The sequence below is a fragment of the Podarcis pityusensis genome (assembly GCF_964106645.2).
Source record: "Podarcis pityusensis genome assembly, chromosome: 15".
Classification (NCBI taxonomy): Eukaryota; Metazoa; Chordata; class Lepidosauria; order Squamata; family Lacertidae; genus Podarcis; species Podarcis pityusensis.
The window spans coordinates 31,696,226-31,713,432 of NC_138040.1; the positions used below are offsets into that span (position 1 = coordinate 31,696,226).

General features: G+C 41.7%; 1 protein-coding gene across 11 annotated transcripts in view; it reads right to left on the reverse strand.

Moving 5' to 3' along the window:
• ST3GAL4 (ST3 beta-galactoside alpha-2,3-sialyltransferase 4) overlaps positions 1-17,207 on the reverse strand; it is a 181,216-nt gene that overhangs the window by 42,191 nt on the left and 121,818 nt on the right. Inside the window, exons 1-2 of one of the 11 annotated variants that reach the window (XM_080983927.1) lie at positions 12,507-12,630; positions 7,891-8,045 (exon numbers count right to left, since the gene is read on the reverse strand). The exons of 8 other annotated variants lie outside the window; for them this stretch is intronic. In XM_080983927.1, coding sequence (XP_080840053.1) covers positions 7,891-7,992 — 102 coding nt within the window. In that variant the 5' untranslated portion in view covers positions 7,993-8,045; positions 12,507-12,630. Of the gene's footprint in view, positions 1-7,890; positions 8,046-12,506; positions 12,631-17,207 lie in introns of those variants that run through there. 2 more of the 11 variants (XM_080983921.1, XM_080983926.1) reach the window with 2 other exon arrangements.

The following is a 17,207-nucleotide window of genomic DNA, read 5'->3' on the forward strand; positions in this document are numbered from 1 at the left end:
GCTGACCACGTGGGTTATGGAGGACGTGGCATAACGCAAAATGGCTGCCACATCCGAAACAACATAAAAAGGCGCTGTAACATAAAATTGTGTATGCATACCTCCCCATCTATGGAGAAAAAAAAACACATCTACATCAGCCACCATCACTCTTGTAACTACCCTCTATTCAGAATGAAAGGGGACGTGTGTCTAATCCTGGCATCCAATGGCAAGTGGGCATGCTTAAGAGGGCAAGTTCAATGTTGGATGGCTATATGTCATGGATGCTTTAGCTGAGATTCCTGCATTGCAGGGGGTTGGACTAAATGACCCTTGGGTCCCTTCCAACTCTAAAATGCTATGGTTCTAATGTTAGGAGAGGACAAGCCAGTACAAACTAAGTACTGAGCAGGAAGAGGAAGCAGTAGGGTATTGTGGGTTTTTAAGGGGATATTTACACACAGGCTTCATGGGAAACAGTGGAGAGTGTTGACAACCCCTAAAACATTTTTAAAACATCATCAAATATATGGTAGCTGAAAAAGAAATGCAGCCTGGTGAGGGGTTGATCAGAAGAGGAGAAGAGGAATGGTGAAATATCTCTTGTGAAAGAAGGCATGGGGAGGGGAATAAGGCAACCTGAGCTGAACTTAGCTAGGTAAGCAAAGTACATCATAGGGCAAAATGGTAAGTTTCCATTCCCACAGGCTAATTGAGAAACATGCAGAGCAACATCAGGAGGAGGACTGACATTTTTTTAAAAAAAGAGTTTAGCAGCTCAAGATTTAGAGGATGGTAGCCAATAGGGTTTTGGAAACACAGGAACAGTCAACATGGATCAAAGACCTGAAAAGCAAACTAACTGTTCATGCACAGACACTACAAATGTGCATCATTTATAAAGAATGTACAAGTTCTGCATACAGTAATAGCTTTGCGCACGCCGACTGGATATTAACAAACAGAAAGATGTTGATCAGTTTAATGAGCAGCAGCTGTGGACGCAGGTAAATATGCTAGCAACCACACTTCCTTTTTCCACTGCATCACTCGCTTGTTAAAATTTAAAAATACAAAGCACTAAATAAACAAACAAAAATTAATCTATGCCCGGTATAAACCCAAAGGTACTAATTCTAAGCCTCAAAAATATAACAAATCCAAACACTGGGTAAGATCATCTCCAGAAGCCCCATCCATCAACCACCTGACAAAGATTTTCCCAGGTCCCATCAAGCACTTCCATTTCAATTATTCCTTAAGCACAAAGGCCTGCCAACTTTGATGGCTTATGCTTAAGCAGCACTGCCTCACCTTCCACTCCTTTGACTGCTGCTAAATCAGGAGTGAATCCTATGTGGGTTATCCTCTGCCAAAACGGCTGCTTTTGGGGTTCATCAACGTAGTTTGCCCAACGGCATTCTCGTAGCCAGTACTGTTCTGCCACCTCTGTTCTTAATTTTCAAAAACCTCTAGGATATATTTAGTTATGCACTTCTACCACACTATCAGAAGTGAGTATATAGCATAGCTGTTAACTTTTCCCTTTCCTTGCAAGGAATCCTATTTGGAATAAGGGAATTTCCCTTAAAAAAAGGCAAACGTTGACAGCAATGATATGCAGAAAACTGTGCTACAACTATTGAAAGTGTGCGCCCCCCCCCACACACCTGCTGCATACCATGAAAATGGAAGAAAACTGGTTCATCTGGGAGTATGATAATATTTTGTACCAAGCAGAATAGTGGAAAGCAACATAAGGCAATATGTGATGCAAGGACAAACTGAACCACAGTGCAATTGCTATGACCCTGATATGTGTTAACAAGGGTCCCCTGCAAAGAGAATCCTGAAACAGAGTAACTACCACTAGGTTTAACAGCCACCGTGCAGGTTAGCAAAATCAGGGTTGATTCATGCATCTTTCGAGTGGTTCATTAATTTGTACCTGGGATGGGGAGTATGCCAGAGAGCCCTGTTACAAGCATAAGCTCCAGCAAACCACCAGCCAACCCACTTTAAGGTCGCTTGCCATGGCAAGCTTTATCGTACCTGTGATGAAATATCAGATGACCTCTTTGCCACTGAAGCACGAGTCAACCCAGATATAAAAGAAGTGGATGGTCACTCTCCCAAGGACACACATATTGGAAACAAGCCTTTGCCCACACTTGGCGAAAAGTGTAACTATCTCTCCACCTGACCTTCATTGCAGATTTGAGGCCAACACACCACCAAATTCCTTAGAGAAGAACATGGATAAAAGAATAGCAAATAACAGTACAGTGGTACCTTGGGTTAAGTACTTAATTCGTTCCGGAGGTCCGTTCTTAACCTGAAACTGTTCTTAACCTGAAGCACCACTTTAGCTAATGGGGCCTCCTGCTGCCGCCGCGCCGACGGAGCCCGATTTCTATTCTTATCCTGAAGCAAAGTTCTTAACCTGAAGCACTATTTCTGGCTTGGTGGAGTGTGTAACCTGAAGCGTATGTAACCTGAAGCGTACATAACCCAAGGTACCACTGTAATGATAACACAGCAGTTTAAATTATGCGGTGCTGGGTTTTTTACATTGCTGTTATTAGGCAAAGAAGAGACTTGGGCTGAGCTGACTTTGGGGAGTGGGCGCTATAGATAGAACAGTTCACTTCCCTCACTTCTTAACAGCCACGCCACATCATGTGTGGCACAACCTTGGCACCTCTGCCTGGATGTAAACGTGCACAAACTGCTGCAGCTGAGACAGGTTTTACATTTATACAAACCTAAGAGTGGGGGCATGTTCACTGGGAAAGTCTCGTTCATTTTGTTTTCCATGAATAGGAATTGCATTCATTGCTTTCCCCCATTTATTTCAGCAGGAGCTCCCTACTAATCGTCTGCTACCTGTAATTTCCATGCCTTGCATCTAAATAGTATGACGTTTCAGGCACTCTACGAGAACTCCAGCCTCACAAACCAGGCATCACTCCACCTGCCAAATATAGATCGAACAAATGATTCTCATTTTAAAGAGCCCGTTTGATATTGGTTGATATCTTTGTGCTTCCTCTTTGCATACAGCCCTGCAGCCTTTCTGTGGTCTCCAGAGGCATTGATAACCCGCCCCCCCAAAATAGAAATGATTGAAAAATAAATCAAACAGAAGCCAAATCATTTTTTTTATAAAAATCAGCATTTATTCATTCGAACCCCCTTAATTTTCATAATGAAAACAAATGAGATGGATTATCTGTGTTGCTTGCTATTTATTTTAAAAACGAATGAAAACCAATCTACCAGCATTCTTTTTCTCTATACACCAATGAAACAGGGAAACCTGCCTAGCTTCCTCAGCAGTGACATATGTCAGGGTTTCTTTGCAAATTGAAACTTTCAGGCTCTAGTCTCAATCTAAACACTACTCCACCCTCAACACCTGAACTCAATCACTTTGTCTACAACACCCTCCCCTTCCGAAAAGATGAATGCCAGCCGTCACCTTTAATCAAGAAGATTTACCTCACCGGGGTGGACCTTGGGCAGGGGGAAAGGTGAGTAAGATATAATGCAGCCAACTTTTCTGGAAATTCAAAGCCAGAGGCACTCAGTATTACACATTCAGCCATCCAGAAGAAGAAGAAGAAGAAGAAGAAGAAGAAGAAGAAGAAGAAGAAGAAGAAGAAGAAGCATCTAAGCCAGTCTTTCCCAACCTGGTGCCATCCAGATGTTGCTGGACTCCAGATCCCATTAATCCCAGCCAGGCAATTGCCAGGTATGATAGGAACTGTAGTCCAAAACATCTGGAGGGCACCAGGTGGCAAACGGCTGAGTCAAACATTAACGTTCTTAAGAGCACTTTGCATACACTACCTGAGGAATTCTTATAAGTCAAGTCAACATGATTATACCCTATTTTTAAGAGGAAGGCTGTGGCTTGAAGTTAGTGGCTTATTTGCCTATTAAAATGAGGACAATGGGGGAGTAGAGTTTTGAACAAGCGAACTTCACAGCTCATAATATTAGAGGCAAACTGTTTTTCTTTAGACCTGTAAAAAAACCTCAAGCCGTATTAAGCTTAAAATGGGACAACTCCCAGTCCAGCAATCATGTGGTGGTATGAGATTAAAAAAAGAAAGGGGGGGGGAGCATGAATAACAACATGTGGTCTCCCCCATAGCCTGTAAATACACAATAGCTTACGGAACTACATGGGACTGTAGATAACAGTACGGTAAATCCATCTGCCCACTCCAGTAAGGTAAGTTGAGAGAGGTTCAAGGTGGCTGCTTCCCAGCCAGATTATGTCCCTTCAATTGGATATTCATCAAAACTCAAAGCCAGGTATCTCCTAGAAGCAATATAAGACTTCATTGGCCTGACTTTTTAACAGTTTGTGTGATGCTACAGGTAGAGGTTTCAGCCTATGCAAGAAGATTGCAAACAAGTTAAAATATTTAAGTATGATCCAGCCAAAAAAAAAAAAAAGGTAAAATATATTTAAGACACTACTGAAAGACCCACTTACAACTTGGGTTCCAAACAATGCTTATGGGTAAAAAATTAATATCAATGGGAAAGCGACGTTCCACTGGGTTAATGGAAAATAAACCAGGATTGAAGGTTTTCTCTGAACCAGGAAACTGCTATCTACTTAATACACCTTCAGTGAAGAAAAACCATGCATGCAAGTTCACTGCAGTTTGACATATAGGTTTCATATTCTTTTCCATATGCAAGGTCCTTCTTGGTTATTTAACAAAAAATATTTAACAAAATGTACATGGCACTTGACCATAATAAAATCAGTTTGCAAGACATTATACAACCTCAGACAAGTCATGATTACTCAGTCACCACTGTCCAACAGCTATAATAGTGGCTTCCTTTACAACACTGTAAGACTAAGACTGGCTAGAATTCAGGCTGTATTAAAAAAAAACCTATGTAAATAACAGAGAGTAATTAATTTATTTTCAAATAGCCATAAATAATGGTGGGGCTAGAAAATCTTGTGGTTGCTTAAGCTGCAGGACCCAAATAAAATAGACATGGCTTTGGGGAGGCAAGGAGAAAAAGACAGAGAAATTGAGTTTATGTAAACATTATGCCATCTGGTTTGGATAAAACCAGAACCTATCTGGCAGAATTCACAGGGAAACTCAGCACAAAGTCACCATGAGGAAAACAATTAAGCTGTATTTAACTGAGCAAATTGATTCAGAGTAAACAGTTTTCTTTTGTGATTCTTTCCTCCATTCAGGATTAACAAAGTTTCGTTTCCCACATGCCAAGGCAGTTTTGATTCAAGGCCAAAGACAAAGGGATTGCCACTAACCTTGAAGGAGGAATATAGCCTTCCCCAATTCTGAGTTTGTGAAGAAGTTTTACAGGTGCCTGCAGATTTATGTCAAAGAACTGAACTCAAATAACTGATGGGAAGAGAAAAGAAGAAAAACCTAGGTGGGAGACTAAGCTGAGAATTAATGGGCAGTTAACACTTCGTGGCAAATGAGGAGTGAGGTGCTATAACAATTCTGGGATGCGCTTCTGCACAAAACAGATGGAGAACTGTATTTATTTAATGCACAGTAAAATAAAACAGATTCCTGCATGTTGTGAACTAGCATACTCAGGAGAGAAGCTGAGCATAGCCTTTACCTGGTTCTGCGGATCACCTTCAGACAGAATTTTCTTTTCAGAGAAGAATACCAGCACAAGAGCTGTAGACTAAATTGTGGTAGATCCCACAATTTTACCTGCTCACTCTGAGAGCTATACAGAAAGGCTATGACCTGAAACATCGCTAAAGAACAAATGCACAATAAAGATCACAGCCTTGTGCAGCATAGCGCAAAGACAGAGCATTGATAGTTGCTGCAACGCCCATCACAAAGGTGCTTTTATTCAGTCTCCCCTCCTGCCAGACATTAGCCTTTTGTCTCACAACAGGTGGAATGAAAAACTGGGTGAAGAGACCAGTGCGGCAAGAGATACAGAAGCTGAAGCCTCACTCAAAATAACTTTGGACTTTTTAAAAACAGGATCTGATCTTCTAAGCTGATATACACCAATCCGACTTCAGCGAAGTGAAACCACAGCAAGCCACAATCAATGCCAATGTACTTTGTGAGTACAGCACTTCCCAATGCTATTTGTGTTAAAACAAAATCCCGACTACAGCATACGAAATATTGTGAGTAATAATAATAAATGCACAGTGGGTATCAATAAGTAATTTTTAAAAAAAATCAAGTTGCTATTAAAAACACAGGGGTGAGAAATCTTGTAGAAAGAAAGAAAGAAAGAAAGAAAGAAAGAAAGAAAGAAAGAAAGAAAGAAAATACCACCCGTACTTTTTAAAAACTAAGCAGTGACAAGAGTCTGATAGATTCTCTCTGGAAAAAATGTTCCACAATCTCAGCCCCATGATGGAAACAGATCTGTCCTGAAGGCACTGCCAGATGTCATTCCAACCACAGGATAGTAACAGAAGCAGATCTTAGAGATTGGATAAAATAATAGGCATTCCTTCAGAAATACTGTATGCTGAATGCATATATCGACATGGAAAGACAGAAACCCATACAGATCTGTTCACACCTTCTGATTGATACGCATTTCTGTCCAACTGTACCCCAAAGACTCAAGGTGGATAACAATTATTTGAAGGTAGTAATCAATTCATTAACAGCTGTAAAAATAAGTATGGCAAAGAATTGGGTAAACAGTAATGCACCATCCTTAATCGATTGGATTGAGAAAATATGATCCACTATAACAATGATAAACTTAATTACAGTGGTGCCTCGCAAGACGAAAAGAATCCGTTCCGCGAGTCTCTTCGTCTTGCGGGTTTTTTTGTCTTGCGAAGCAAGCCCATTAGAGGTTTAGCGGCTTAGCGCTACAGTATTAGCGGCTTAGCCGGCTTAAAGATCAGCTGATAAGCGGCTTAACGATCAGCTGATAAGCGGCTTAAAGATCAGCTGATAAGCGGCTTAGCATCAGCTGTTAAGCGGCTTAAAGATCAGCTGATAAGCGGCTTAGCATCAGCTGTTAAGCGGCTTAAAGATCAGCTGATAAGCGGCTTAGCCACCAGCTGATAAGCGGTTTAGCGGCTTGGGAAAAAGGGGGGGAAAGGAAAAAAACCCCGCAGGAACTCGCAAGACATTTTCGTCTTGCGAAGCAAGCACATAGGAAATTCGTTTTGCGAAGCACCTCCAAAACAGAAAACCCTTTCGTCTAGCGGGTTTTCCGTCTTGCGAGGCATTCGTCTTGCGGGGCACCACTGTACTATTAAGAGAATACGCATAAATAAGGGGGGAAATGTTCCTTATCGTTTGGAATAATAAATACCAAGACAATGTGCAACCTGTATGATACTATCTTCTTATAAATCCGATTTGGGACTTTCAAGAAAAGATGGCTAACAAAAGACAGAGAAGGAAATCGGGGGTGGGGGGGGGTTTAAACTGTGAAATCTTATGCATGCTTACTCAGAAGACCCTCAGTGTCATTATAATAAATCTCCCGTTTGCTTAAAAAGTCCATTTGAAAAGAAACACCGCAAATGTGAAAGGATCACCACTGTCTTTAGCAGCCTTTTAGATCTAGGCACAAGTGCTAAAGTATGTGTACACACCATACATTTAAAGCACAAAGAATCACAGGAGCTGTAATACACCCACCACAGAGCTACAGTTCCCAGCAACCTTAAAAAACTACAGTTTCCAGGATCAAGGGGGCGGGGTTTCAATGTACAATGTGTATTCAAATGCAGGAGTGATAGAATGCATAGGTTTTGGTGTGTCACCAGGCGCCTGTAAAATATTCTCTTGATTTTGATTTTTTTAAAAAAAACCTCAAATCTCAAGACTCCTTCAGTTTTGACCTCTTCATTAAAGAAAAGAAAACCAACCCTGTCATTACCTGGGAGCAAGTTCTTGCACGGAAGCACTGTCGAAAATCCATCAGCCTTCTTGAAGTTAACTTCCGAATGCTTCTTAATTCACAGGAACATGGGAGTCTCATTTATGTATCCCAGAAAAGTGCATGATGGGAATAGGTAGATCTGAGAATCAGAGCTAGGGAGGAGCGCAGTGGTTATTTTTAGCTACCCTTGGCAGATCCTTTAGTTAAAAAAAAAGCCCATCTTGCGAGAAAGAAAGAAAAATGATTAATTTTACCATGGCAGGCTGGATTTCAAACATGCCCCGTGTGATATAACTTAAGGCATAAATCAACAAATCCTCTCACTTGGGTTGTTAGGGCACTGCTTGCTTCTTTAGGCAATTGTACAGGGCGTGGATGGGAAATGATGCCAGGTGACCTCTAAGGAACATATCTGTATAAACTTCCGAAGCAATGCCACACCCTTGGGTCTTAATACCAGCCTGACCATGGGGACGGGTGCAAAATGGCTGCCATCAAGTTGCACTCCTCTTGAAAGATGGTAGCGTAATACTCTGCAGAAAACACACACGGTAATATTTTAAGTGGTACCAATAAGGCAGTGTTGCAATTTGTGTGTGTTCTCGAGCATACTTTGGATCTAGGGACCTGAAGAAATCTCTCTCCTCTCCCCCCGCTCCAACACTCACAATTGTCCTGCATGAATATTAAGTTCTGCCAGGAAAGTTCTCCTCCGCGCCCTTTCTTTGGGAGCTAAACATTATGTGGAGACACAAGACAAGGCCTCCTTTATGGTGGCACCCCAACCATGGAACACCCTCACCTCTGAGCCCACCTGGCACCAGCTCTGAATTTGTTTCAGGCTGCATGTCAAGAACTGGTTATGAGCTCAGGTACTTGACTGCTGTTAAGTTTACGGGCTATCAATACAGACCGGCTTACTGCTTTAGTAATTTAGTAATTTCGGTATCTGAAGAAGTGTGCATGCACACGAAAGCTCATACCAATAACAAATTTAGTTGGTCTCTAAGGTGCTACTGGAAGGAATTCTTTTTATTTTGCTTTAGGTTTACTATAGATCCCCAAGCCAAATGGAGGACATAGATGATTCCTTCCTGGAACAGATGGCCAAGCATGCAAAAGGAAGGGAGATAGTAGTAATGGGGGACTTCAATTACTCGGATATTTGTTGGATGTCAAACTCAGCCAAGAGCATAAGGTCAAACAGATTCCTCACTGGCCTTGCAGACAACTTCATTGTCCAGAAAGTGGGAGAAGCAACAAGAGGAACAGCCATTTTAGATCTGGTCCTAACCAATGTTGATGACCTGGTTAGTGGGGTAGAAGTGGAAGGATCATTAGGCGTGAGTGATCATGCTCTTCTGAAGTTTACTATACAGCGGAAAGGAGCAGCCAAGCATACTAGGACTCAATTTCTTGACTTTAAGAAAGCCGACTTCATAAAACTTAGGGAAGTGCTGGGTGAGATCCCATGGACAGTAATACTAAAAGGAAAGGGAGTTCATGATGGCTGGGAGTTTGTTAAGAGGGAGATAGTAAAAGCACAACGTCAGGCAATACCAATGAGACGGAAACATGGAAGGTGCCTAAAGAAGCCAGGGTGGCTATCTAAAGAACTTTTAACTGAGTTAAGATTAAAAAAGGATGTGTACAAAAAATGGAAAAGGGGGGAAACCACCAAAGAGGAATTCAAACAAATAGCCAGCACGTGTAGACACAAAGTCAGAAAAGCTAAAGCACAGAATGAACTCAGGCTTGCTAGAGAGGTTAAAAGCAACAAAAAAGGCTTTTATGGGTATGTTCGTAGCAAAAGGAAGAACAAAGAAACAGTGGGTCACTCAGAGGAGAAGATGGTGAAATGCAAACAGGGGACACAGAAAGGGCTGAACTCCTCAATGCCTTCTTTGCCTCAGTCGTCTCCGATAAAGAAAACAATGCCCAACCTGAAGAATTTGGAGCAAATGATTCAGCAGAGGAAACACAGCCCAGAATAACTAAGGAGATAGTACAAGAATACTTGGCTAGTTTGGATGTATTCAAGTCTCCAGGGCCAGATGAACTGCATCCAAGAGTATTAAAAGAACTGGCAGATGTGATCTCAGAACCACTGGCAGTCATCTTTGAGAATTCCTGGAGAACAGGCGAAGTCCCGGCAGACTGGAGGAGGGCAAATGTTGTCCCTATTTTCAAAAAGGGGAAAAGAGAGGACCCAAATAATTACCGCCCGGTCAGTGTGACATCAATACCAGGGAAGATTCTGGAGCAGATCATTAAGCAAACAGTCTGTGAGCACCTAGAAAGGAATGCTGTGATCACCAACAGTCAGCATGGATTTCTGAAAAATAAGTCATGTCAGACTAACCTGATCTCATTTTTTGACAGAATTACAAGCCTGGTAGATGAAGGGAACGCAGTGGATGTAGCCTACCTTGATTTCAGCAAGGCATTTGACAAGGTGCCCCATGATATTCTTGTAAGGAAGCTGGTAAAATGTGGTCTTGACTATGCTACCACTCAGTGGATTTGTAACTGGCTGACTGACCGAACCCAAAGGGTGCTCATCAATGGTTCCTCTTCATCCTAGAGATGAGTGACTAGTGGGGTGCCACAGGGTTCTGTCTTGGGCCCGGTCTTATTCAACATCTTTATCAACGACTTGGATGATGGACTCAAGGGCATCCTGATCAAATTTGCAGATGACACCAAACTGGGAGGGGTGGCTAACACCCCAGAGGACAGGATCACACTTTAAAACGACCTTGACAGATTAGAGAACTGGGCAAAAACAAACAAGACGAATTTTAACAGGGAGAAATGTAAAGTATTGCACTTGGGCAAAAAAAATGACAGGCACAAATACAAGATGGGTGACACCTGGTTTGTGAGCAGTACATGTGAAAACGATCTAGGAGTCTTGGTTGACCACAAACTTGACATGAGCCAACAGTGTGACGCGGCAGCTAAAAAAGCCAATGCAATTCTGGGCTGCATCAATAGGAGTATAGCATCTAGATCAAGGGAAGTAATAGTGCCACTGTATTCTGCTCTGGTCAGACCTCACCTGGAGTACTGTGTCCAGTTCTGGGCACCACAGTTCAAGAAGGACACTGACAAACTGGAACGTGTCCAGAGGAGGGCAACCAAAATGGTCAAAGGCCTGGAAACGATGCCTTATGAGGAACGGCTAAGGGAGCTGGGCATGTTTAGCCTGGAGAAGAGGAGGTTAAGGGGTGATATGATAGCCATGTTCAAATATATAAAAGGATGTCACAAAGAGGAGGGAGAAAGGTTGTTTTCTGCTGCTCCAGAGAAGCGGACACGGAGCAATGGATCCAAACTACAAGAAAGAAGATTCCACCTAAACATTAGGAAGAACTTCCTGACAGTAAGAGCTGTTCGACAGTCTTTAAGCAGAGGCTTGACAACCATATGTCAGGAGTGCTCTGATGGTGATTCCTGCTTGGCAGGGGGTTGGACTCGATGGCCCTTGTGGTCTCTTCCAACTCTATGATTCTATGATTCTATTCTATGATTCTATGTGTTACTTTATGCAATGAATTATAGCTTTAAATTAATTATGCACCCCACTCTGAGACCAAGTAGTAAAGGGCGAGTTATGATGAGGTGCTCTTCCTTGCCACACAACCCAAAGGACTGCTCACTCTCCTAGGAATCTTCAGAGATCCAAGATCTTCTTCAGAGTCCCTTTTATGAATCCATCTGTTTTCAGAGGGACTTTAATGGTGCCACTCCAATTATGCAACTTCACTCCTAGCAAGGCCCACCCAGGGATTGCCCTGTTATGATTCAGATGCCGGGACAAGACCTTTTTTATTTGATGTTGCCTGCTGTAAAACTCATTGTTTTACCTGGTTTTTTTATATAACTTTTACTACCACCATTGCTTTTACAGTTTGCTTTGGGATACTGATTTTTTTTAATTGGATGTTTTAACTGCATGTTATTCTACACCACTTTGGAACATTTAAATTAAAATAGAAAAAGTGAGCTGTGAGTCTTTGAAATAACAATAAAAGGAAGGAAGGCAATGATTAGCATTCAAGGCTCTACAGCAAACTACAGATATGAGTGCTATAGAAATAGCCACTGGTTCTGCTTGGTAATCACCGCCTGAGCACCACTTCTAGAGCTTTTTTTGCAGGAACATTCAGCTGCTTAAAATACCTTCCTTTCCTACTGATTGAAATTCAAAAGATTTCTAAAAAAACCCGTAACACACAAAATAAATCAGTCTAACTAAAATCCCCCTCCCAACAGAAATCAGCAGAATTAGCAACATTATTATAAAACTACATGCAGTTGAATTCTACCCAAAGCTTGCTTTTACGTAAACACAGCTTTCATCTGGCCCTAAGCTGATATGCTCATGGACAGCATCCTAAAGTCAATTTGCACTGACAGAGGAGTCTAACTTCCAAAGGAACTGGAGAACCTAAGCTGCAGATAATAATACTGCTATAGCAGCCAACATGGTGGCTGTCTGCATGCTCCCCAGTGCCCCCAAAGTCTCCCCTGACACCCTCCCAAGGCCTCTTCTAATTTTTGGAAGTTTGGAGGGAGGTGGTTTTGCTTAGTTTTTTCACCTTTTTCACCTTTAGGAGACAAGCTCTAGCTTGCAGCCAACTCAGCCATCTTGCTTTCTTTATGCCCAGAATGCATCTGAACTCCACCCGGGACAGACCAAGCTAGCGCTTTGCTTGTGCTCAGCCAAGGTGCCTGCATGTATCTATTTATGTATGCACTGAACTAAATAAAAAGAGGAGAAATATGTCACATGGTTGCTTCTTAAGGGTCTGAGGAGAGAAGGAGGGCTGGAATGCCTGGGAGGGGCTTGTGGCTTATTTAAATTTTGTGGGAGGGCGAGTTTGTGCTTTGGAGCAGAGGCAAATGCATTGCCTGTGTGTATATTAAAATAATGCCTGGATGTTGTTTGAAGACTTTGGAAGGGAAGAGAAATTGGCCAATTTGAGAGTTCCTCAAATTTTGAAATATGCTCATGCACCTTAACAGTTATGTGACCCCTGCTTATTCAAATGCATTGAGTTTACAGCAACCCTATAAGGCAAGTCTATATTATTAGTTAGGGTTTCTCTGGAATTTTGCCGATTAAGGATCTGTCAGTCATACTTGCAAAAGCTAACTGCTGCCATGATCTCTTCAGTAGTGCAGAAACATAGTGTGATCAATGGACTGCAATGCAATAAAATCAATTTTATTTGTAAATCACGCAAGCCAGCTTGGCTGGAGGTTTCTCACTATTAGCATTGAAACCACGTGACTTCAAATGCACTCAGCAAAAGAAGCCAAACCGCAACCCATGTTCTATGCACGGCAATGAGAGTTTAGAAATCTGGAAAAATCTTTGACAATTAGGATCAAAGTGTATGTTGTAGAAATGCATGGCGGCGGCTGATCACATGTAGGTTATGCATCTCTCAGGTAATGTCTAGCAAAAGACATTACCCAAAATGGCTTTCACCATTTCTCTACCTGTGCTCATATTCACTGTCCATTGCATAGAGCAGGTGGAGAAATGGTGAATGATTGCATCATTCATAAATGCATATAGAGATACACACATATATTAATGTGACATGGGCCACCAACAACCACGTGTCCTTTGTCATGTCTTGTTAGGGCCTAAAAAGCAACCAAATAGCCATTTAGTGCATTATCACAGTTCTGAGATGCTGAACACCCACACCATCAGGGTGATGCAGTGGACAGGGAACACGGGAACACAGCTCTCAGACTTTTTCCAGAACAGGAGCAATTATGTTATCTGCCTGAGTACTCCTGACAACCTGATAATGTGGCTTTAAAAATGTTTCTAACAGATTAGCACAGAGGAAATCAGAGAATGAGAAAAACAAACAGAAGCGGCATACTAGCAGCTTCAAGGCTAACTCTTTACTGGAAGATTATTGCCATTTCTTCTTTTTAAAATTGCTTTATTGTTGTTTTTGTTTCTTTTTAAGTAGCACTGCCCCGTAACAGAAATCCCAATGTATAAATATGCATAATATGCAGAATTCTGTTCCGACTGGGTACACCATTCTGAAATCTCAGTCTTCAAGGTAGATATTGTTACAAAACAAATGACAGGATTATAATATTAAGATCTGATGGAATCCTTGGAAAGAATTTATTGAGCTGGACTGTAAATGGAAATAATGAAAAAAAAATAAAAAATCAAGAACTACTTTTGGACTTTTTGAGTGAAAAAAATATTAATTTGTGGTGTCTGAGAAGATTTATGTCTGGCAGACTGATAAGCACCTATATATTATATGATATAGCTAGATGGTATCCTACTAGTGAATGCTTTGAATACAGTGGACGCTCGGGTTGCGAACGTGATCTGTGCGGGAGGCACGTTCACAACCCGCAGCATTCGCAACCTGCAGCGCCGCATCTGCGCACGTGCGGGTCGCAACCCGGCGGTTCTGTGCATGTGCAAAGCGCGATTTAGTGCTACTGCGCATGCGCGGAAACCCAGAAGTAACCCGTTCTGATACTTCTGGGTTCGGCACGGTGCGCAACCCAAAAATGAGCAACCTGAAGCGTCTGTAACCTGAGGTATGACTGTAATTTGAATGGATAGAGGATTGGAAACTCCTCTTTCTTCTTTGTTTTTCTTTCTATCTCTTGATCTTTCTTTATTTTGGTTTTTGTAAAATTTATTTCTTTAGATTACTTTGAATTCTATTGTATTTTTATGTTGCAATAAATTTTCAATAAAAATATTTTTTTATATATGAGAAAGATATCAAATTTGGAGATTAAACCAAAAGTCTCACTTCACTTGGCCAATAAAACATGCATAGAGGTCAACACGCGAATACAAAATTGGCTGATGGGAACAGTGAAAGAGAAGCTTGTCTTGTCTTTGATGGGTACATTTTGATAATCAAAGATCTCTGCATTTGCAAGTGGGAACGGGAGAGTATATGTCAGTGTTTGCTGTGAATCTGTACAATATCTAGGACTGTTAACTGCTGGGTCTTGCCTTCATTTTTAAACAGAGTTTTGAAGAAACAGCAGAGGGGAATATATGTTACTAGAAATAAGATAGATAAAAGGGAGAGCAGAGCATTAGTTATAGCCTCCAGCAGTCAAAAACCACTGCAACACAAGTTTTCTGTGCACAAGGCTGAGACACAGTAGGTGTAGAGAGAGAAAACACAGGTATGAATAACTATTTAGGTGCAATAGTCTCGCTTCTCGCTCTCTGTCTCATTTCATATTCTCTCATCCAAACCACTGAATGGTTTAACTACAGCCTGTCCTCAAAATCAGCATGAGCCTTTCTTACCAGTCCACCAGTCTACATGTTTTGCTTTGATTACATTCCTCTGATCAAAGAGATACTGGCAAGCCAGTTTGAGCGAGACAATCTTTTTGAGTTCCCTAATCTCTCAATGAAGGAGTGATTGGAGAACAAATACCATGCGGTACACAAGGGTGAACTCAGGAACCGTGGAGAGGAAATATGAATAGAGGAAAATTTCGGGCTGAAATGAAGGAACGGTAGGTGTCCTGACAGCAAGAAACATCAATGGGATGAGAGAGGGACAGAGATAGATGCCCAATCGCATTGGTGCATTCTGATTGCTGAAAGCAAAATGGTGAAATCCCTGTATCAAACACAAATTAGACACCCAGTTAAAATACTTTGTAGGATAAGGGAATTTGGAAGAGGGAAATTAAAAAAGAATAGTGACATGGTAGAGTCATGGGCTCTTGAATATCTTATATCCAAAGGATAGACTTTTTTCAGTGCCTAGACATTTTCCCCTTCAAGCCTCCATAGTTCTCCAACATTCCAGAACAACAGCCTTTATAGAATCCAGGGCTGGCCATCTCTCTCTATTTCAATCATACAGAGAGCCTCTGGTAAAATTGCATCACTGTCCTTACTCCCTGCTAATTTCTCCATCAACAAGTCTTTGCATTTAGTGCTATCTGTACTTCACTGTGGGTGGATTAATGCAACTATTTTCCACCACCTTTTATGGGTAAGGGCCAAAGCTCAATAGTATAATAAATACATTGCATATAGAAAGTCCCAGATTTGTATCCCCTGCATCTCTATGGTAGCGCTGGAAAAGACTCCTGTCTGAAACCCTTGAAAGTTGCTGCAGACCAGGGTTGGTGAAACTGTGTATTTCCAGAAGTTGTTGGACTGCCACTCCCATCAGCCCCACATAGCATGTTCAATGGTCAGAGATGGGTAGTGCAGCAATATCCGGAAAGCCACAAGTTCACTGCCCCTGGTGGAGGCAACGCTGTGATAGATGTACCCATAATCTGACTCATGCAGGGTTGTCACCTTTGTTCTGGAATAATACAGGGCAGGGTGCAGTGCTGAAATGACTTCAAAACAATCCATCATAATCTACTGAAGCCTAACAGGACGGCCTCTCTGGAATCTGTCACATGCACACACATACACTTGAATTTGTAAATCTGTCTGTACTTTGCTGCCCAGAGCTTTAATACATGATCACTTTCACACACTTGGCAGAGAGAGAGATGGGGAGAGAGAAGCAGAGATACAGGACAAACTGCATTGAATCAATGTAGGACGTAGCATTTTACATTGAAATACAGGACAAGTGGCAACCCTAGTCATAGTAAGACCATCCTGTGTTCCAGTTTTACACTCCAAGCTGATTTTTGGGCCAGAAAGTTATGCTTCCTCAACCAACAGGCTCAACACACCTGTGCAGATCAAACCCTAAGTCAAACCTATACACACAGATGGGGATGAGAGGGTAGAGCCAATTGCAGCTGAGGAGTGGGTTCCAGTTTTCAGTGTTATTCCACATAAAAATAAGTCCCCATAAAAAGAAAAGGTTCAATCCCAGACCGTTTTTGACCATGTTGGCTTACTATTTGAATCCATTGAGTATTCAGCCTTGCTGCTCTCTACTGACCAAGTAAAATTTTAATAGAAAATTAAGTAACTTAGTTAAGAACACATGAAAGTAAATTATATTGTTTGTTCTTAGGTAGGGCTGATAAAATTTGGATAGGTAAAAGGGAGTCTGACCCTTCCCAAATATTCTGATGGCCCCTCAATATTTTTCTCCTGTTCACCACCATCCCTCTTGGCAGATGCTTTGCATGCTTTTCAAGTTGGCTAATGATCCAGCCAATCAGCGATTATGGATTCATGATCATGACTCAATGTAGCCCCTCACATGTGACAGTGGGATGTCACAATGCCAGATCAGTATGAGGTCTTGGCTACTGAATGAGAGAATAGTCGCTTTCCATTTTAGAGGTGA